This window comes from Parasteatoda tepidariorum, chromosome 3, assembly GCF_982258835.1.
Source record: "Parasteatoda tepidariorum strain Cologne lab strain chromosome 3, Ptep-v5.0, whole genome shotgun sequence".
Taxonomy (NCBI): Eukaryota; Metazoa; Arthropoda; class Arachnida; order Araneae; family Theridiidae; genus Parasteatoda; species Parasteatoda tepidariorum.
The window spans coordinates 27,324,122-27,347,374 of record NC_141757.1 but is presented as its reverse complement, the minus strand read 5'-3'; the positions used below and the strand labels follow the sequence as shown (position 1 = coordinate 27,347,374).

The window sequence follows — 23,253 nt, the reverse complement described above, 5'->3', positions numbered from 1 at the left end:
TATGAACTAAAATATTAAAATGAATACGATCTACAACAATTGCAAATTCCAAGTATTCCTCGCAAATCAATTTACATTTTTTTTAAAATTCTACCAGATATTTTTAAATTTTTTTAAAATTAATGTAAAAATCTTTGTCAATTTCTTTTCGGTTGCGGTTATATAAATATTGAGAATGTAAATTTCGGATTTTTTTTTTTAAGAAACGCAGATATTTCCTCAAATGTGCCATAACGGATATCGAAAGAGTCACATTTAAGATAATTTCTTTGAAAAATAAACAAATACAATTTAAAAGTGATTAAAAATAAATTTATAACAAATTCTCGCTAGAGTTCTAATTTAAAATATAAATTTTTATCATAAACACAGGTATGTTAGGTTTTTTTGTACTCTCTTAGTAAAGAGAGTACAAAAAAATGCAAGAACTTTGCAATTTATAGCTCAAAACGATATAATTTTCATTCTAATTTTCAAATTTAATCTTTCAATTTTATCCTTTTAAAACGCAAATGTTACAATTACCGATAAAGAAAAAGTCATAAAATAACTTTTTTTAGACAACATTGTTCTTGGTTTGCGAGTTGAAAAGAGCTTGGCTCCAGATTCAACACAAAAATTGTTCTTTTTGCAAATTATATTCATTTATTTATTAGCCCTTTAGATGATGCGACATGTTCAAACAAAAGGCGCTTAATTCATATACAGAAAATCAAAACGGTTCACCACCTATTGTTTTTGTAGGAGAAAATCGTCAAGCCTCTAATGAATTTTGTAATATATCGTTTCCTAATGTATTTGAGTCTCAAAACTTAGTGAAAGTAGATAAGGCTTTTGTCACCAAAAATGTTCGAGAAGATCACGAACACGTGTCATTAGGTTAGCGACTGGGTCATTGCCAAAAGGAGATTTCACATGTCTGTAATATGTAATTTTGTGCTGTTAAAGTACGTAAAGACGCTAAGATAGAATGTGGACTTTTGGGAAATCAGTGTGTGGCTAATGAAGAATAATTACACATTCGTTTTTTCTTTGACAAAATACACAAGAAATACATTCTAAAGGACTTTTTCCAAGTTGTATGATGGAATTACTTCGAATTGACTTTCTAAACTTAAAAAACAGTCTGAAAAAAATCAGCCCAATCGGCGAGTGACATTTTAGGCACCTTTCTTATTAGTTCAAATTCAAAAGCGAAATCAAACAATTTTTCATGGTTTGCCAACATTAACCTATTTATGTTCAGAACAGTTAGATTTTGTACATTAAATATTACGAAATCAATTATAATTTTGTTAATTTTCCGGGTTCGGTAAATAGCTTAAACATTCCAGATAATGTCAACAATGAAAAGTTCAAATAGACAAAACATTTATGGATTCAGTAATGAATTACGTCGGTGTCATCCAGGTATGTGTAATGATCCTCTTCCTCTTCAGCGACCTGCAGAGTTTCGTAGAGATCTTCACTGTCCTTCTTGTTCTCCGTCTCACTTTCTCTTTGAACAGAGACAGCGGAGGGTCGTTCAGGCTTCTTGGGCATCAGCTGAGAACGAATATCACCTGAAATAGAACGAAAATCATAAAAAAAAAATGGCTGTGATATCTGTTGAAGATTGACATAGTAGCAGTCGATTATTCTAGAAAAAAATTTTTTAAATTGCTGTTGAAGATTGACGAGTCATATTTAACCAGGTTGGCAAAAAGTATGAAATTAAAAAAGGACATATTGTATTGGTGGTTCACGTTTTCTCTTTGTTTTTTGAAAGAATTAGTAGAACACTTTTTTTCTTCCTTTTAGTTGAAGGTCTTTCTTGTGTTCTTTCTCACGAGGTGAGATTTTTACGCTAAATTAAGCAATAAAATTTTATTTGCTTTTTGTTTCGCAATATTTTTTTCTGTGCTACATTTATGCTATTAATTTAGTAGTTAAGATAAATAAAAGGCTCTTTTATTTTGGTAACTGCAACAATATCATTTATAACAGAAAATGGAATGATATTAGTTTCAAGTAGCTTAGAAAATATGTCATGTGTCAAAAGTAGTACGGGAGTCCGATTAAGTTTCACGTCACCTCCATATGTTCAAAAATATTTAAAAGACCTAATTGTCTCAATAAAAAACTCTTTTCACGATTAGCTCTTTTAATTTCATATTTTAAATTCAATAACTTAGGTAATAAATTAAGTTTAAATTCAATATGTCAGGTAATGTATCTAAAAACATTTTAAGGGTTGCCAAAATGAGAAGTGGATAAAAGCAATGGTGTCAAGCGACAGTATCGCCATCATTTAGAGAGTTATAATAGTAAGAGAAAAGGGTGCATCAAAGAGTGCATGTAACTTATTAACCAGTTCACATGACAGAGTTTAAAGTTAGTTAAAATCGTGATAAAATTAATGCATCCAGAATATAACAATGCGAATTAATACGATTTTTAGCAGCACAAGGTGATTAATATTGTTTTTTTTATACTTAAACAAATAGTAGTTAAGATATCATAGATACTAATTAGATGCTTAGACTTTCTGCGACTAAATTCGTACTATCTTATTTTATAACGGCTCTAGTACTATCAAGCAATTTTTCTGTTAAGGACTGTTTTGTTCAAGACTTAGCATTCACTGTAAATGCTCTCTTGTTAACTCGTTAATCAGTTACACGCCGTTTGCGATGTACTCCTCTTACTTACAATTATATTACAGAATAGTGGTTGTTGTATTGCTACTAAGAAGAAAAAAGTATTCCCGCAACAGCCTGCTGTGGGCCAAGAGGATCATGGATGTTAAGGTTCCACAATTTCGTGAACACGGTATGACTGTGGCACTGTGGTCAGCACTGCGCACAGGCCGCCTTTCCTTCGCATACAAGCTGGTCGATCTGAAGCTCGGTAGGCTTCAAGCCGCTGCCAGGGATCAAACCCCAGTCCTTTACAATGACAGTTTAGTGTCTTAACCACTACGCCACAGCGGATCACTGTTACAGTATTTCTGCATTATAACGCGTGTTCAATTTTCCTTTGTGCAATAAATTTTAAATTTATTTTAGTTAACACTGCCAAATTTAAAATTTTTGTTATCTAATAAGATGTTACCCAAATTAGCATATTCTTTGTCGAAGTGAGATTGATCTCTGGAGTCTGGCCTATTCCGATTCATATGTCTTGATTCAAGAATCTAAAAAAAATAAACATTAATTTCATAAAATGATTTTATTAATTAATTCTTAAATGACAAATAAATATATCCACGAATACTGAGGTCAGTATTTGCTGAAATGTGAAGTTATATTTACTTTAGGAGGAGGTGGCCTTGCTGGAGAATTAGTTGGAGGTTTAGAACACCTTAGTTGATGAGGTGGCGGTGGAGGTGGTGGTGGATGCATCACTTTATATTTCGGAGGAGGAGGAGGTTTTGGTGGTGGTGAACGATCAGTAGTTTCTGATTGTGTTCGATTCGGCAAAGCGGAACAGGAAGGAGTCCTTACAAGAGTAGGCTGAAGGAAAAATTTGTATTTATATATATGTATAAAAATTAAAAAGTTTTCAAGGAAAAATTGTTAAGCCAGAGACAGTGAAGAAAAAACTAAAAAAGTAATATTAAATACGTAATTAATGATTTTTTGTTCTGCTTTAAGAAAGTAAATTGGTTGATTTAAAAACGAAATTTCATGGTGCACTTACTTTTTTCAAAAGAAAAGAAATCAAGGCCTTAATTAACAACGATATAAATTTCACACCCATGTAAACATAAAAAAAAGCTCTCGAAAAGATTGAAATGCCATTCTAGAATATGATTTCTAGAACTTGAGGATTTTTTTTTAAAAAAAATTGCAAATGAATTTTTTTTTGTAAAGCAGTTATAAACCATCTATTCGATTTTTTTATATGCCATCAAATAAAAATTTTCTCATTTGTGATTAAGTCTACTGCTGTATAAGTACTTCACAAAAAATTTACCTACTGCATTACCTAAAATACCCACTTTATCTACTACCTAATTTACCTACTTTTACCTTAATGTTCTTACTCTTTTTTATATTGTTTGTGTCTGGCAGTACATTATCGATTACAATTTAATGTTTACAAAGGAAAGAAATATGCTAAGAAACTCTAACGAATCATTGTGGGGAATGGCAGGTGTGCAAACATTAAATTCTGATAAGTTTTTCGAATACGCAGCGGTGGAAAGATTCCACATAATGGGTTTTGATGTTTTTCATCTCACTAAACCTCACTACAAGGATATTTTTAATAGCTTTTTTTCTTTAAGCCTCCCAATATAAATTTGCAACGTCGTAAATGTCAACTTTTATTTTTTTTTTGAGGATGAATTTCTCTAGCGGTAGTGAAAAGATACTTAAAATAGTACTATTGTTAGTAAAAATAACTTTCATATTTGTTAGTGTTACAATGGACAATCATCTACTAGAACATATCTCAAATCTTCAAGAGGCATTAACTGATTCGTTGGATTTTTGAGACTTACAATGGGGGAAGGTGTGAAGTGGGAGTAGAACTGGGGAAAGAGGGGGCATCAAATAGTAGAGGGGGCACCAAGCACCAAATAGTAAAGTCATGGGTGGGAAAACAGTTAGGTTGAACACACGATGAAATCAATAGGAAATTAAACATAATTGAGATTAAATTCGATTAGAATAGAATAATATTAACTTTAAAACAGGTGTAATAAAACAGAAAATAATCGAGAAAATATATGCAACTATTTGCCAACTATTTGCCAACTATTTGTCACAACTCTGTCAACGAGAAGGAAAATGTTAAGCGATAGAATATTCGGCAACTACCTTAACTGTGACTCAGTTACAATAATGACCCAGGAAGTCCTGGTAATACTACTTGTTTTAGGGTTGTTCATCACATTTAAATTTCAATTATGTGTATTTATATATGATTTATTTATTTACATACAGGGGTATTCAAAATAATTTTAAATTAACTTCATAAATTCAAAAATTTAAAAAAAAAATTTACTTTATTACTGATTTAATTATAAAAAGGAGACACTAAAAGCAATCAGTAGTAATTGGCAGCTATGCATAATACATTGTTTACTTCTTTTAACAGTAGGATTCAAACGACTCATAGGATGGGGGAAAATTAACACCCAAGTAAAAACTTAGGCTTGATATTCTCCTCAGGCAATACTGCACATTTTCCAAAATTTGTATTAATTTATTTTATTTTTTGAATTTTTCTCTTTTTTCATTCCTTATTAGTGTCATAATAAGGGATTCTAATGTTACGTGCAAATATTTTCTATATTTATGTAATACTTATATATCTTTTACGTCAAAGTTTTTCTGAAATATCAATTTCTGCAGTTTTGACAGGGATTCTAGCCAAATTATTGACTCTTTGGCGTTTTGTTGAAATGGCTCTATATGGTAAATGGCACATTTAAATTCAATTTTAATAAAATTATTTTCCTTCTTTTGTTTATTTAACAAAATAATTAATTAAATTAAAAATTAATGATAAAACGGGGACAAAAATAACAGCTTTAATAAACGGTATCTAATATATTCATGATATGTGGGTATTGAATGCTATTAAATGCATTTAAATATTATTTTTGTTTCATTCATCAAAAATATTCTTTCTAATACAATCAAAAATAGTTCATTTATTCTACATTCATACATTTTGATTTTTCAAAATATCAAATCATTCTAAATTAAGTTAATAACAAACAAATGTTTTGCTATCATTTTCGAATATAATGATAACTTGGAAGAATATGCAGTTTTGATTAAATACTCTACTTAAAAGTAATTACTTCCCTGTGTTTCTATCCTCTTTTACGGTCAAATAATGCCATTAAAATCGTTGTTATATTCAAGTTTGAGAAACATAAATCATTTTCCTTCAACGAGAGAAAATTTAAATCTATTGTTCAATTTTTGAAAAGAAAAAATGCAGTTGAGAATTAGAGAACTGATATTTTTAAGGGAAAATACGTTATCACACGTATGCCAATTTTTTCTGTTAACACGGGAAATATTTTTTAATATTTAAATTGACAGTAAATTTTAAGATTTACAATTCCAATTCTTGTGGAAGATTTTACTTTAAATAAATAAAGTCTTCATTTACTTTAAATATAAAAATTAAATATTATCACTTACGAGAGATATGGTGAAATACGCAAAACAAAGGGGCCCAAACTTTGCAAATTGAACTATGCAAAAAGTAAAATTATCATAAAAGTGTCCAAGCTTTGGATTGCACTCCTGATCAAATTATGGGGACCATATTTCCTAGATTGCGGCTACTCCCTATATTTTGGGAGTCAGAAATCCGAATCCGTTGAAAAAAAGGTATGCTTATTCAGAGAAAGTGTCTTATTTCGTAATTTAAATTATCATCTGTAATAATTAATTAGTATATTTGAGGTCATCCCCTCAAACCTAGAACGTGAAGATCCGATTACTAGATCAAAAGTTATTCAGCGTAAAAATTTTTTTTCATTTTTTTTTTGTATCGCATTGTACATACATATTTAAACTTGTAATAAAAGCATCCGGCAGAACCAAGCGGTACAACTGATATTTGAATTTAAGGGTAATTGCCTTACCACTTTTTGTTTTCATTAAGGCACCTTTCGCAACCTTGCTTACTTGGAAGTGCTCTTTCGAGAGCAGAATTTTATAGTAAATCTGATAGTAAGTACAAAATTTTGAAAGTTTTAGTTTTTACTTGTCTATCGCTCAACCAAATATTTTGCATGAAGCTTAGAGGTTGATAGTCCTAACCACATTATTTTATGACCGTCAGTTGTTAGTTATTACACAAAAATATTCTATTATGTCTTTTAAAACATTCGTGCAATTGCTATACTATTGCACAATTGTCATACAATTAAAAGAATTTTTTAACAATTGTATTGTTAATTGTATAAAGTAATTTTTGTATGTTTTATTAAAAAGCATTGATATAACTATAAAATGCAGGAATGATGATTAATTCCTTTGGTTCAAAATAATCATCTGATTTTTATTTGATTCATGCATCTGTAATTATTTAATAAAAGTGCTTGGAGCATTTAAGGATTTAAGCGTTAATTTAGCGAGCATTTTTTTTTTAAAAAAAAAGAAAGCTGGTAGTTTCTTTTTAAATTAATATTTGTTGTTTACGTAGGATATTGTGGTTAATACCGTTACTTTTTTTAACCCTTTCGAGCCGACTGTCACAAATACGTGCCAGCATAAAACCGTATCAATCTGGGTAAAAAGAAAAAAACTGGTAATCAAAGTATTTATGCAGCAGTTTATTTGTGGGCGGAGTTATAATTGTTTGATTTATTTAATTCACCATTACTTTGTTCAAAATAAAACTATTTAGTAATACTTTGAATTAACATTGATTATTTACATGATTAAACTAACAATAATTAAAGTAAAAGCAAAGTAAGTCTGTCAAATTAGCAACGACTACATTTAAGTTACCGTTTTTTATTTAATTACAACTTGATTCTGATTTTGTACGAATGCTTTTCTGAATCTCCCGTCCCCAAGGGGTTAATGTAAAATATTTTGATTGCTGTTAAAAATAGAACAAAATAAACTAAGATTGGTAAATTTTTAAAGAGGCAGAAATACGTCTTTTTAAAAGTATATTTAAAAAAAAAGGAAAAATTGCACCGAAGTAACTTCATTACAAAAAAAAGTCATTGTTTATATTATTAAATAAAATTTTAATTTATTGCGTGAGGCAAAAATGAATTTAAAAAAGAATCTGTAATAGCGGCAGTAAAATAAAAAAGAATTCAGCTTTTGTATTTTAAATCGATTTATGTTTCCAATAAAAAGAGAAATAAAACACAACTTTCTCTGTTTCATACGTACGATTTCCTGATCCATAAATTATTCTTAAACTCCATTCAAAATTAATTTATTCCACCAATATAAATATTTTCGAGCAAGTGGAAATGGAAAATAATATGATATTTGCAGACATTGCGAACATGGCCGAGTTTCCGCTCGTGCGAATTCTGCGTGACATTCCTCTCGTATTAAAGACGACAGCTGCAGTGATTGTTTTAACATATGACACACTGACTGTGTCTGTCATATAGTTCGGCAATATGGAGTCGTGCATCCGGTGTAAATAGATTCATAAGTGTCTTTGCTTTTGTGAAGGACGTTGATGGAAAGTGATTGAAAATTAATGATCTAGATTAAGTTCTTTCACCAAGAAAATTAAACTTAATGTTTACATGGGATATAAGTTAGGCTATCAGCACAAACCCAACAGCTCAATTATAAATCTGACCGTGGTTATGGATTAGAGTTGAGCTCTTGTACAGTTTTAAAGGTTCGAGCCCCCCCTTAAAACCATAAAAATATTTTTTTAGTCCATGCTAGCGATCAAATCAAAATTCGTGGAGATATAAGGTATATTATTTCAGAATACCGATTTTTATAGCATGACAATTTATGCAACAACGTTCCAACGAGTTTTATAAAAATTTAATACTGGTAGCAATATTCTTTTTTTTTTAATGCTACTTTAACGTGTAGAGGTTTAGTAGATCACAGTTCTTGTAAAAAAATACTCAGGCTTGCGAACTACCACGCTTTTTGCAAAATATTTTATAGATTGGCAAACCGTTTGCCAATGGTATGGGCAAACGTATCGAAACAAAAGTTTACAGAATTTTTGGTAATTTTGCTGATGTATTAAAAGCCTTACCAGATCGGAGCTGACACAAAGTGTTGTTGTTTATGAACTTTTAAATTATTTATAATATAGTGGTGAGGAAAATAAATATAAATGAATAAAAAATAATACATTAAAACATAAACTTAGCTACCACTAGAATAAATTTTTACAAAAAGCGTTAAAATTTGGCTGTCCTGTTAACTTTCGATACAAAATAACACATGGTGGTGGTTAAAAATGCATTAATTGATCCCAAGTTAGTCTCATTTTGTTACCACTACATTTTTTTTTCTAATTACCCGTGAGAACTTTGAACTATTAAATTTATTGAACCATATAATTTGTATTTAGGTAGGCCAACGTTCTACACAGTTTGGGAAAATTTATTCTAGTGGAAGCTAAGTTTACACTTAAATATATTTATACTTTTTTACATTTCAAAATTAATTTAACCCCTTGGGGACGGGTGATTCAGAAAAGCATTCGTACAAAATCAGAATCAAGTTGTGATAAAATAAAAAACGGTAACTTAAATGTAGTCGTTGCTAATTTGATAGATTTACTTTGCTTTTACTTTAAATATTGTGAACTTAATCATATATATAATCAATGTTAATTCAAAGTATAATTAAATAGTTTTATTTTGAACAAAGTAATGGTGAATTAAATAAATCAAACAATTATAATTCCGCCCACAAATAAACTGCTAAAGAAATACTTTGATTACCAGTTTTATATTTTTAACCTAATTGATACGGTTTCATGCTGTCACGTATTTGTGACAGTCGGCGCGAAAGGGTTAAAGTTACTTCTCACACCACTACATGCAAATAATTCAATAATTTATGTGAAACGCTACTTTGTTCCAGCTTTATCGTGGTGAAGCTTTTAAAATATGGACAAAATTAGCAAAATTTCTAAAAGCTTTAGTTTTTAATTGTCTACCACTGTATAAAATATTTTTGCAAAAAGCATAGTGTGATTGTATATATGTGGTCTGAAAGTAGTAAGAAAGTATATAGAAACTTCAGCATGTACCCGATGTTGCCGGGATAGTCTGGTTGGTAGGGCTCTAGACTCACGTTCGTGAGAACGGGAGTTCGAATCCAGCCAGCCGATGACTCCCCGTATTGTAAATGGTGGCTGGTGCATGCGAAATCTGTCCGGTCACAAAGTCCTCCATGTTTCAGTAGCAAATTAAACTTCTGGGGGTACTGAATTGGAGAGTGATCGTTCAAAATTACGAGCCGATGAATGAATGGATGTATGAATGGGTCCGCCCTATAATCGGGTGTGACATATGAGGGTGTTAGAAGTCGAATTCTTGGCCATTGGAGCCACTGGAAAACAAGAGCAAGCGCATCACCAGTGCCTTAATGGCCAACAACAACAACATCATGTACCCGAATACTAAAACTCTTTTTAGTAACGATCCCCTGTTCCGTTGGGTTTCAATATCGGGCTGAACCCTCACTAGCATGGTCTATCATTTCGAGCATTCCCAATAACTTTCTCCCTAAGACCCTGCGGTTCGATTCTCAACTTAAAAAGTAATAGCTAAATTAAGGAAATAAAAGGGTTTTATAAGTACACAATTTAATAATATGCATTTTTTATTTGTAGTTTTTAATAACTCACCGTAATACTTGATCTTTATAAATAAATAAATCAATTTACCAAATAGTTCAGTTCTAAATTTTAAATTTAAGATAAAGATAATATAAAGAAATTTGTAACTTTTTTATAATATTGTTGTTGTTGTTGTTAATTTACGTCGCACTAGAGCTGCACAATGGGCTATTGGCGACGGTCTGGGAAACATCCCGGAGGATGATCCGAAGACATGCCATCACAATTTTGATCCTCTGCGGAGGGGATGGCACCCCCGCTTAGGTAGCCCGACGACCTGCGCACGTAGTCGAGCACTTTACGTTTTTTATAATATACTAGTCACTATTTTTATTATAGTAGTAGTCTCGCAGAAGTCCTGCTTCCCGCAAAGCTTGCATCGTAGACACACGAAGGAGGAAGGAAACATAACGGCAGCATGAGGTGGATCTTGATAAACGTATTGGCTTATTGGAATTACAAATATATTTGCAGGCTTGAGTGCTCAATTTATGTTTATAAGCCGCTGTAAAATAGAAGGACAGATCGCACAATTAAGCTAAGGGCAGCCCGTAGATACATCCAGAGTAAAAGCGGGATTCAAACCCGCTACCTCCAAGCTTTGCACAGCGTTTGGCGAGCATGTCGCTCTGCCAAAGTAGCCCTCACGTAATACAACCACACATGCATTTTATATGATACTTTGAATTTTCGATATGTGGTGGAAAAATTACTTAAAATGAAAAATACTGAACTAAAAATAGCATAAGTTTTGGATACCATTAGAAAATACTTTTTTTACAAAGTGGCGAAGCAAGTTTTTATCTCTGGAATATTCGCAAATATACTTACTCGATTTTTCTTTCTTTCAGCTACTGTTCCAGCTTTTCTTGATGGCAGCGTTTCTACTTTCCGGCAGTCTATCAGAGAACAATTAGACCGTTCGTTCGATTCCAATGCAATTTGAGGCAAGGCAGAGAGGCTCCTTGCCCTGCTATATCCACTCTTGAACAGACCCTTACCGGGATGACTCGATATTGTATAATGGCTTTCCTCAGTCGGGGTGCTTTCTCCACTAGTCGCGAGATCACTAGTCATATCCATAGGGTGTACTATTTCTAGACTTAATCTGGATCTGTCAAACGACTGCTTCTTCCATGCTTTAGGGTTCGTTTCCTTGCTTGATGGGGTTATAGATAAAGAGCTGCTATCTTTGTTGCGTTTCAACAGCTTCTTCAAAGAGAATCGATTTTTCTTCGATTTCGTGGGGGTTTCCTGAAGAATATCGGGTAGTTGAGAAAGCTTTGAAACGGAAGACGGCGCGCTGTTTTGCCGAGACGCTGGAATGTGATCGGGTGGTTTAGTCATCTCAGATTCTGGTGTAATGCTGGCTCTCTGCATCTGAGGTGGTGCTGTTTGAGACGTAACAGGTATGTTAATGCTGTTGGGCCGAGCAGAATCTCTCCTGGCTAATTCCAACTCTAAGGCCAACGCGGCCAGCTTGGATTGTCTGTGAGCTATAGTATCTGGGGATGCTTCGCAGTCACTACTATCTATAAAATCTCTTTCATTTCTTTCGCTTGCTGATTTCTTTTGCTGTTCATCAGTTTCTTTAATCTTATTATCTATTTCTTGAGATTGGTGTTTGTTTGTTTGATTGCTTGGAGGTGATCTACGAGATTGCTTTCGTGCTACTTCAACTTCGTCATTTGATTGTGGGGTTGTCGTCGGTGTTGTTTTATTCGGTAATTTTTTATTTTCGTTTGAGGTTGAGCGTTTTTTAGGTGTTACACATTCCCCAGAATTGGTGGAATTGGTGTTGTCCATCAGTTTGCTGGAAGCAGCAGTCATATTATGTTTTTCTTTGCTAACAACCTTTTCAACAGAAGAGCTGTTCTTAGAGTCAACTTTTATGCTTACAACATCATCTGACTTCCTTATTCCTTTGCTTTCTTTTCCATTAGGGCTTTCTTTTTTATCTTCAACTGAACTCTTAGGGGTTGTATTTTCTTTTAATGCATGTTTATTATTATCAGGGAAACCACACTTGATTTGATGGCATTCAAAATTTGTTTCCTTTGATCGCAGTTCAAAATTTTGATTGATTGCATGGGTTGGTAATATCTGCTCGCTTGATGAAATCATAACAATTTTTTTGTTTTCCACTTCTTGAGAATTTTTCACATTTCGCGATGTTTTTAATTTGTAGTTCGTTACTTCCGAACATTCGAGGGTGTCTGAATCGTCGGAAAGATTAGAAATGTCTCCAGACGTCGAAGAACCACCATCATATTTTTTCTCACATTCCAAGGCGCGAATAGCGGAGTGCGATAGTCCTTTTGGATAATTACCATGAAGAAATGATGGGCAGGGCTCAATTCTAGATTCGTCAGCATCTTGAAAAGATTCTGAGTCCGTAGAATCACCAGCTGTGAGTCTGCATGTGGAATAATCTGAATCTGAGCTGTGCTCTGATATCACATTATGCTTACTAAGCTCGGATACAAAAGAATATGTGCGAGTATTTAGAGGCGTGAAGTTTTCATTTAACAAGTTTTTGCAGTTTTCTTTCGTAATCTCTCCATTGCTGATATTTACTCTGTTAATATCTATCAGTTTTGATTGTTCTTTATTATTTTTCTGAGAAGTTGTATCTACACTATTTGAGGTTTTGTGCAAATAAGATTTTAGTTGATCTGTTGGCGACGGATAATAATATTGGCTCTGCTTCTTTTGGGCTTGAATTTCGTTGTAGGTAATATTTACATTCTTTTCAGTTGTCGCCGGTGCTTTCGTATTGTTGATGTTGTTATTAGTGTTTTTTCTTTTCTCTTCTTCCTTTCGGATAAGCGTCTCGGTGGCATCGGGCTTCAGGAGATTCTGATTGGAGGAATTGAATTCTGTGTTGTTCTTAGTGAGTTTCGTTATCTTCCTATCTTCATCGTTGTCATCGAGTTGATCAAAGTCTATGGAACCATCGTCTGATCCCATTTCCCAGGGTGACAAGTCGGAATCATAGTCATTGCCTCCATACCCTATGACGAGTGCTTCTTCTGATGCGAAATCAACATTGGATCGACTGCAAAAAGAAAATCACGCCATTTTTAACATCATTAAAAACAAAATAATAAAAATTCAGTGGTTTAGTGGTAAACATTATACCGTTTTTGACGTATTAAATCTTCTATTTAAAGAAAAAAAATTAACTTATCATGGCAAATCAATAATTAAAAAATATGTAGATATGATCTATTAGTTAGCTTATTTTGAGGAAAAAAAAATTCTTATCATGGCAAATTAATAATTGAAAAATGTATAATCTATTAGTTAGCTTATTTTGCTCTAAAATGTTAAAGTAGAAAATGCAATATGCTCTCGAGTTTCGATATCTCGAAATTTGGTATCTCGAAAATCTTGTTATATCAAAAGTATATTTCTTCCCTTGACAATATATACTCACCTAATGTCAATTTGAATTTCTTTGTCTAAGAGGGTTTTTTTTATCTCAAAACCTTGTTATGTCGAATTTTTTTCGAAAGAGAAAATGAAAAATGAATTTTTTCGAAAAAATCGCAATGTAAGTTTATTGTAAATCAGTTCTTTTCTATTGAATGCATACCTATTTTTGCCTAACTTTTAAAAATTAAATTATCATTGACATATATTCAATTATTTAGACATATAGTCAACGACCATTACATACATATTTAATAGTAGTTATTCTAATGTTTCAAGACTCTACTTTTTAGAACACATTTAGTTCTAAACTTGTTATCACAAAAACTCGCTAATTCGAAATTTTTTTTAGCGTCCCTTCCAATTTGAGATATCGAGAGTATACTGTATTTCCAAATTTAATAGTTGTTTTACTACCACTTTGTAAAATCTTGTTCAGCTACCGTACATTTTGGCAGGTATGCATTTATCTAAAATTTCGAGGCCGGTTGAGATCGGCTATTTTTATTCAGAGCGCTTCGATTGTAGTTCCAAGATTTTCTTACCTTCTGAGTTTTCGATCAGAGTCTTTGATTAGAATACCCTTTCCTTCCGATTTTTCGTTCTGTTTTTCTACCTGCTGGGTCTTGGGAGGTGTCTGCGATGCGAAGTCTCTTTTCGCCACTCTGTCATACAGTGGTTCATTCAAACGCCACTTCAAACTTGTCGATATACCTCGGCTCTGAAAAGTTAGAGAGTATGAAATTTAGGTTTGCTATAATGACGAGATCAACCCTAAAAGTATGATCTCCTATTTTTTTTTATAAATATGAAGAAAAAATTTCGTTTTTTGCCCAATAATATTTTTATCAATTTAAAGGTTGAACGGATGACTATTTAAAAAAAAACCCAAATATGTCAAGACATTTCTGTAGGCAATGTGGCATTTTTTGTTTTCTGACGTCATTTGGGGGAATGAGCATTCGACAATGTTAACCTTTATCTATCAAAATGTACCCCAAAATTGAATCGAGTTTGTCTAATATAATAGTGAATTGATGTTTAATAATTGTGGTAATTACGCCACAATTTTATCAGGGATAGAATTCGATGAACGGATACCACTAGTTGGCGTATTTGCGAAAGACCGAGATAGCTGTATTAAGTTCACCGGAATTTGAGTGATTGTCGTGAGAGCTGTATTAAGTTCATGGTTGTGTGTGTGTGGTCTCTCCTGTGTTGCTATGACAGAGATGCCAACTTGCTCCGGACAGCAAATATATATTTTAAAGTGGCAATTTATCAATTGTGATTCTTGGTTTAATAAATTCAATTTAGTACGTTTTTATACACCACTATTTCTAAATAATTCGTAGGTTTACATAATTCACCACGTTATAGTACTTTTGTCATGCTGTACCTTACAAAAAGCGAGCAAAAATAGTCAAATATTTGCAAAATTTACTTTGTGGTTATTTACCGTTTTTTTTAATTATTTTGGCGTGTCCGGAGCAGTTGGCATCTCTGCTATTAGGAGTCGAGTGCGTACGGGATCCTGTTGCTTGTAAATGAGACTGAGAAGCAACAGCGCGAGGAGGACGATGACGCAGTCACAAACAGCAAGTCAACTGTTCAATGTGGTCCGTTCATCGAAGTGGTCGTTACTTTTGATGTAGGAAAGTTCATATCACGTCGGCAGGTCACCAATGTGGGGAATGAGCAATCGATAATGTCCCCCTTCATCGATCAAAAGGTACTCCTGGATTGAATCGGAATAGCATGTCTTATATAATAGTGAATTGATGGTTAATAATTGTGGTAATTACGCCCCATCATATCAGCTTGCCACTATATTCTTCAAAACCTCCTTTTCCCCATCATCGTTGACCATACACATGGGTGAAAGCCCTTATATAGCAAGACGGAAAAGAGAAAAACCTGGTACGTAAAACATTTTATTCCAGCATTTTTTTTCGAAAGAAATGAAATATCTGTAACTATCAAGATTTCTTTTATAATTCTGGCATATATGTAAAACTGCTTCTTTTTCAAGATAAAGTAGATATTGTTGAAAAATTTAAAAAAAGAATAAGTAAACTCCTCCCCAAAACTAGCTATAACTGAAATGGTTTTACTACCAGCCTTTCCTCTTTTCCGTCTCGCTTTCACCCCTGGACCATACATGTACCACTTTTTATCTTTTTATCAATACATAAGTATTAATGATGCAAATGAGTACAGTAGTGCAAGACTATTGCCCCAGGGTTCACTGACACTAGAAACGTTTTTAAAGTGGTTGAAATAGTGAGATACATCTAGATCAGGGGTTTCCAACTGGCGGCCCGCGACCAAAATTATACTAGTTGTCCTTTTTTGACGGTTAATTTTCGTAAAACTATATGGTAAAAACTCCACTTTTCTCGTTAATAAAAACCTAATTTCTTCGTTTCTGTGAAATTTAACATACCAACGGTGCAAAAAAATTTATTTCTCAGGTTTTGCATTAAAGAAAATATTTATTCAAATACAAAAATAATCATGTATGTTGCTCTTTTTTATTTTATTTTTTGTATTTTGTGAATATTATTTAGCATGTGCGGATCAGAAATTTTTTCGAAGAAATTTTCCGATTTAACTTTTTGAAACCACTCATTTTGGACGAAAATATTTACACACACATTTTTAAATTTTTAATTTAAAATGTAAATATCTATTCTCTGGTAGTTGCAGCAGACAAACCTCAATTTTCTCACTGAATATTTTGTGTGCTACTTTGTAAACTTTATTACCAACCTTTCTAAAGTTTTATATCTTAACAATTAGATATCTGTTGCACATTAATTGTTTAATACATAGGTGCACATTAAAGTTATCGTAGCCCGAAATTTTATTATTTATTTAATATTTTTAAAAATATTATAAATGACAATTAAATATTTTCTAAAAATCTACTTCTTATTTTAATTTGCAATTCAATACTTTTGTTTTGTACAACTTGGTAAAAATCTGCCATTAATATTTAATGTTCCTTCAAACATAAAAGAGTCCTACATAAAATTAAGATAAAGTTGCGACCCGTCATTTGATTTGTGTTTTTAATTGTGGCCCCCGGCCTCATGTAACTTGGAAACCCCTGATCCAGATGTTTTAAGGTATCAATAAAAATTCAATTTAAAGGAAATATATATGGGTACGAAAAATAATTCGGAAATAATTTCGTAATTCACAAATGAAAGATTTTTAGAGTAGGTTTGAAAAGTCTTAGATACCACTCATTTATTTTTCCTGATAGTGGGAACCCTGTAAACTCTACAATAATTTATCCCTATAGCGTTCAATTTATATTTGCTTGAACAAATTTAAAAACATTTCTTTTCATACATGTTAAGAAACGTTTATGATCAACATGAACTTTACTTTTGATATCCGCAAGTGGTTACATCACCAGTTTTTACATCTATTATAGTACATTAATATTCTATAATTATTAATTATATATTCCTGAAATTGTTATCTTCTAATTTTCGGTCAGAAGGTCATAGACATTAATGTCTTGGGTGACGGTTAATAATTTGAAAATAAGTATTTTTGAAATGAAGCATATTACATATCAATGTAATCAGAATTTATTTTTAAAAAAATTTACACGTTAAAAATGTTATACCTGGTATAAAGAGGGAGCTTGCGGCACATATCTCTGAGTGGACATCTTATCACTTCTTATCCCCGTAGATTCCGAATGATCCTCTAAAGATTTAAAGCAATTGGAGCAGAGGTCACTACGCCAAGCATTCTGCACAAACGTCTGGCAGATGATCGACATAGCTGCCTCCAGAACATCCAATGATTACCTAGAAGTAAATAGTTACCATGATTATTAACAAAGTAAATAGATGTTAGCGATTCTATTCTTATAACAGCTTAATACTACGTGACATGAAATTCAATGAAACTAATTAAAATTGTAGTTAAAAGCGATGATCAACGTCGCGCAGATTATGCCAGGAAAAGTAGAAGGTATATGAAGTAAGAGGTGAGAAATTTGCATGGATGATTTAACACTTTCATCTCTGCTATGCAACGTCTAAGCCTCCACACGGTTTTTTATAGGTAGTCTGATCAGACCATTATATACCAGTTTAAGAGAAGAGTCATTTAGTAGAAAATCTATTAAAAATTAGAAAGAGGTAGCAAATATATGTCTAAACATTTGTTTAATTTATAAATATGATTGGTTTGTCATATTTACTTGTCAACCACTACAGATTCAATTCTCAAATATGCTTGATAAATTTCTCTCAGGTACTTTTAAAATGGGTTCATGGGCACAACTGGTTCTCTATTTAAATACTCTGCGCAGACTACTAATAAATCCCGTGTGGAGGCTTCCTGATGTAGGAGGTGATGACGTGCCTTTGTCCCACCCTCTGTGCTTAGAGTTCCCCCGCAGCACTAAAATTGAAACAAAAAGCAAAACTTGTTTATTTTATTTAAAAAAAATAATAATCAATTGCAATTTTTCCAAAATAAGAAGTGCTTGAGACCTTATTTTTCAAAATTCGAAAAGCTCCATGAAAAGCTTTTCAAAAAGTATCGATGTTTCATTAAATTTATAAAAATAAGCAAAAATTGATAACAGGGTTCGCACGCACCCGAAAAAAAAATATATATGCATTTTTCGGGTACGGGGATATATATATATATATATACTTCATACACCACAGATACATGTTACCACATTTGGTATTATTGAGAAATGGACCCCTTCCGGAAGCTGCTCATGAATGGATTTTAAAAAGAGTTTTATTAACGCGGAAGTATTTTTAACTTTTTCCCTGGTAAACGCCATAAATACTCATACATACATAACTTCTCATAAATCTAGGTGATCACTCATATATTACTCTTCCTGAATAAAATGGTTTCACTGCCAGTTCTTCTCTCTTCCGTCTGAATTTCAACCCTAGCGGGCAGTAATAGGTTAAACAGTCAAAATAATTATTGCAGATTAGTAGATCATATCCCCCTGTGGGATGTATAGAATCAATGTTTTGACAGATATAACAGTAAAATCATTCATCAACTTGTTTACTGATATTGACGAATACTTTTTGAATGATGAAAGAAATTCTTTATGACTTTCTCACTCAAGATAGCAGAACGCTATTAAAGCATACATCCAACAGCTGAGTTCACCTGATATGAAAGGTGAAGTTTCATCTTACGCGCTAAATAAAAAAATAAAAAAAAGAAATCAAGATGAATGTTCAAGCAAGGGCAGAAACTTTAATAATGTCAATCGTGACACTTAACCGGCCATTAAAAAGGAGCAGACGTTAGTTAGTTTAATTTATTCAAGTAAGTACATCTGGCACTTCGTAAAGATGCAAAAGCAGTAGTTAGGTCACGCTTGATTTAGTTTGATTTTATAAACATTCCTTGACGATAATTTCAATCTTTAAATTGAGTCGTTTGTCTGAACCTATATAATCTTTAGGTTTGTATTTTTCAAATTTCAATTTATAAGAATCGAGGAAGAATTTTATTAGTTTGTATTCTGAAGAAATCCTAGATACTTCATTTACGTTAAGGGTTTTATTAATGCTTTTGATTAGTATAATTAGCTTTTATTGACACACAATAATTCCGTTAAAATTTGTTGCAAGATTATTAATTTGTATTCTGAAGAAATCGTAGATACTTTATTTACATTAAGGGTTTTATTGATGCTTTTTATTAGTATAATTAGCTTTTATTGAAGCACAATAATTCCTTTTAAATCTGTAGCAAGATTATTTATTTGTATTCTGAAGAAATCGCAGATACTTTATTATCATGAAGGGATTTATTGATGCTTTTGATTAGTATAATTAGCTTTTATTGACACACAATAATTCTTTTAAAATCTGTTGCAAGATTATTTATTTGTATTCTGAAGAAATCGTAGATACCTTATTATCCTGAAGGGTTTTATTGATGCTTTTGATTAGTATAATTAGCTTTTATTGACACACAATAATTCCTTTAAAATCTGTAGCACGATTATTAATTTGTATTCTGAAGAAATCGTAGATACATTAAGGGGTTTATTAATGCTTCTAATTATCATAATTAGCTTTTATCGACACACAATAATTCTTTTGAAATCTGTAGCAAGATTTCATTTCATTCAAAGGCTTTAATCCAATCCCCTCCTCTTAATCCGGGACCAATTGGATGATGAGAGATTTAGCCATTTCACTTATCCGGCACGTTTTTATATGTACGCTCTGCGCAAGCTCTATAAAGAAGCTAGATTGTTTTTCAATAGCTGCGTTACGCAGAACACTCGAACGCGATTGTGTAGGGTGCTCCTTGAATGCCCCAATGTCTATAATGTAATACAATCCAACACGACCCTATTTTTTTTTATAACAGTCGTTGAACAGCCGGCCCAATTTTTTGGGTTCACTACTAATGATGCTGAACTCCGTAGCCTTGTAATTTAGAACCCTATCCAGAAGACAAGGGAACTCCTGGATCGAGTATTGGGAGAAATTTGCCTTCGTGGAGGACTTTTTAATGGAATTAACCCGCATTTGCGTTTCAAGGAGAGGAATACTAGGAAAACCTCCCATTGCTAGCCTGACGGCAAAGGGACTCTAACCCATGATCCATCTACCACTGAGGATATTTCACGTCAGCACCGTGGTCGGTGCAAGCCGGATGTGGGTTCGAACCCGTTTCACCTCAATGGAAGGTGAACGCTCTATCCATTGAGCTATCGGGGCTCAACACGATCCTATTGAAGAAAAAAATATTTAGATATCAGCGGTTCGCACAAAATTACTTTTTGCTGACAAAACAAATTCATTTCATAAAATATATTCAAGCGTGATAACTTTCGATGCTTTATTGAAAAATTTCCTCCAGTGGTAGAAAATTTTATGTTTTAATGTATAATCCTTCATTTTACATATTTCATTTAAAGTCGCTATTCACACCACTATATGTAAATAATTCAAAAGCTTTTACAAACGGTACTTCAAATTTGCTTTATTTCGGGGAGGTTTTACTTCGAGGTTATTTTATTAAGATTATCGTAGATTCTGAAAACTTCAGTTTTTAATTAGCTACCACTCTAAATGATGTTTTGTAAAAAGTGAGTATCGAATTTTAAGTATCTGACTTTTTTGAAATATGGTTTCTCAGGAATTATTCGACCAATTTGCTCAGTTTTTGTATTTTCCCATGTAAAATTACATTCTTTAAAATGAAGCAAAAATTTTAATACTTTACAATTCAAATTTTTTTTAACTATCATTAAATAAAATAACGAAAAATAGTAAACATTTACTAAAAGTTATTTTTTGCATAACATTATCTTTGGATAAACGAATTTTATTATTGTGCGTAAAAAATTTTCAATTCGCTTAAAAAGTTCTCGAGATATAGTGAGATACGCAAAAAGTAAAATTAACATTAAGGGGTACACACTTTGGATCAAACTATAAGGACCATACTTCCCAGATTGCGGCTACTCCTTATATTTTGGGAGTCGAAAATCCGAATCAGTCGAAAGAAGTATGCTTATTCAGAGAAAGTACGTTTTTATGTCTGATTTCGTAATTTAAAATATCGTATGCATTTATTAAATAGCATATTTGAGGTCATCCCTTGGAGCCAATAAGATTGAGCCTTAGAACTTAAAAATTCGATCATCAAAAGTTATTAAGTGTGGTCCTTTTTTTTGCACACTGTTCATTGTCTTAATAATTAATTTTTTAAAGAAATTCAGAGGTTGATTTTAATTTCTTCAGAGTTACCTTAATTGCTTTTAAAAAACAAAATTTTTTCCTCAACAAAAACAGTTTAGCGCTCTTGACAGAATTTTTCAAAACGAAAATGAAATTGCGTGACAGGGATAAAATATTTATTAGATGATATTATGACGTGTTGTCCTCTACAATTTTCAATTCAACGAAATTCTTTTTTTTTTCTCCCACCTCGTTTAGAATCACTAACTTAACAAAAAATTTTATAGGGCAAGGTCGATATTCGACACAAATGAGTGAGTTGTTTTTCAGGGTCGACGAAGAAAGAAAATCTATTTAATTCGAGGTTTCAGGGTCGGGGTAATTGATAAACTAAATTAATACGACTGAAAAGCATTCGGGGTGAATTTTCTTTTAGAATTTTTTACAAATGTTACCTCTCTTGTTTGTTTAAATAGGCTTTTTAACAACAGAATTTTTTCCCCTCAGTTTTGATTCTAGAAAACAAGATATTCCCTCAATTCAATGACGAAAATAAACAAGCCTATTCTTCACATATTTCTATGAGTTATGTTTTCAGTAAACAATCGTTAGGCTCTAAATTTAAAAAAAAAAAGCTGCGCAAAGATACTCTTCAATGGCATATTTTCTATTAGTGGTAGTAAAGACAATTTATAAATATTTTAATAAATTATAATTAAAAGAATTTTGTCCACCACTACATATAAATGATTTAAAAAGATATCAAAAAGGCTGGATAGACCAGTAATTCTGACAAAAATTTAAAAAAATATTCAACCCAAAGAGCTCGAATGTCGGAGGGTGTAAACATTGTTGCCACGAGCGGCTAAAAATTAGAAAGATAGTAACCAATAAAAAAGCAAAAATCTTTTAAAAAAGACTTTTTCTAGCATATTTTTCAGTTTACCTCCGAAGGCGATTGCAAAGAATGTTTTTGCTATAAATATGAACAATTTAGGTTCATGATTGAATATTCAAAAAAATTATAAATAAATAAAATTGAATTTTTACATTCCTGTATAACAAATATTAAGAAATGAAATAATATACTGAATGAAGTAAATCCATAGCTGCCAACTTGTACGGTCATTGAGAAATAATTATTTTAGTGGTAGCAACATTAGTGTTTTGGTGTATTAAGTCTTGAAGTTTAAAAAAACATTTTAAACTACCTCGATGAATCAAAAGCTTATGTAGATATAATTTAATTTTCGGCTAAGCATGCTTATTAGAAATGTCTTAGTTTTGTTTTTAGAAAATTATTCCCAAACTTAATTGTTGTTTTACTACCACTTTGTAAAATCTTTTCAACGACTGTACTAGTTGGCAGGTATTGGATGTCCTAATAGTTCTGTTTTTAGAAAATTATTCTAAACTTAATTGTTTTTTTACTACCATTTTGTAAAAATTTAATCGACGACCGCAAAAGTTAGTAAGTTTGCAATTTCAGCTTTTAATTTCGTGTAATAAATCTTGAATTTAAGGGTTTCGAAACAAACTTTTTAACCTACCACGACAAATCTATAATTAAAAAATACTTTAATATTATTTAAACTCTATTAATAAAGAACTATTTGTTGGCTAAATTAACTCCTTAAATATTTTAATAATATAATGTGAGGGAAGTTTTTACCAGTTTAATGTCTGATTTATTACAATTTCGTAAAACCTTTTTCAACAGCCGTTTCAGTTGGAAGTTATAGTTAACTTGGTGATAACCATTTTATTACAGGAGCCTTAAACACATCCTGCA

The 23,253-nt window shown here is 32.0% G+C and overlaps 1 protein-coding gene across 2 annotated transcripts in view; it reads right to left on the bottom strand.

Moving 5' to 3' along the window:
* LOC107445816 (uncharacterized) overlaps positions 1-23,253 on the bottom strand; it is a 102,578-nt gene that overhangs the window by 5,618 nt on the left and 73,707 nt on the right. For both annotated transcript variants that reach the window (XM_087158990.1, XM_087158989.1), the window contains exons 4-9: positions 17,390-17,576; positions 14,292-14,467; positions 11,143-13,369; positions 3,294-3,494; positions 3,094-3,175; positions 1,396-1,562 (exon numbers count right to left, since the gene is read on the bottom strand). In XM_087158990.1, the coding sequence (XP_087015116.1) occupies positions 1,396-1,562; positions 3,094-3,175; positions 3,294-3,494; positions 11,143-13,369; positions 14,292-14,467; positions 17,390-17,548 (3,012 nt within the window). In that variant the 5' untranslated portion in view covers positions 17,549-17,576. The remainder of the gene's footprint in view (positions 1-1,395; positions 1,563-3,093; positions 3,176-3,293; positions 3,495-11,142; positions 13,370-14,291; positions 14,468-17,389; positions 17,577-23,253) is intronic.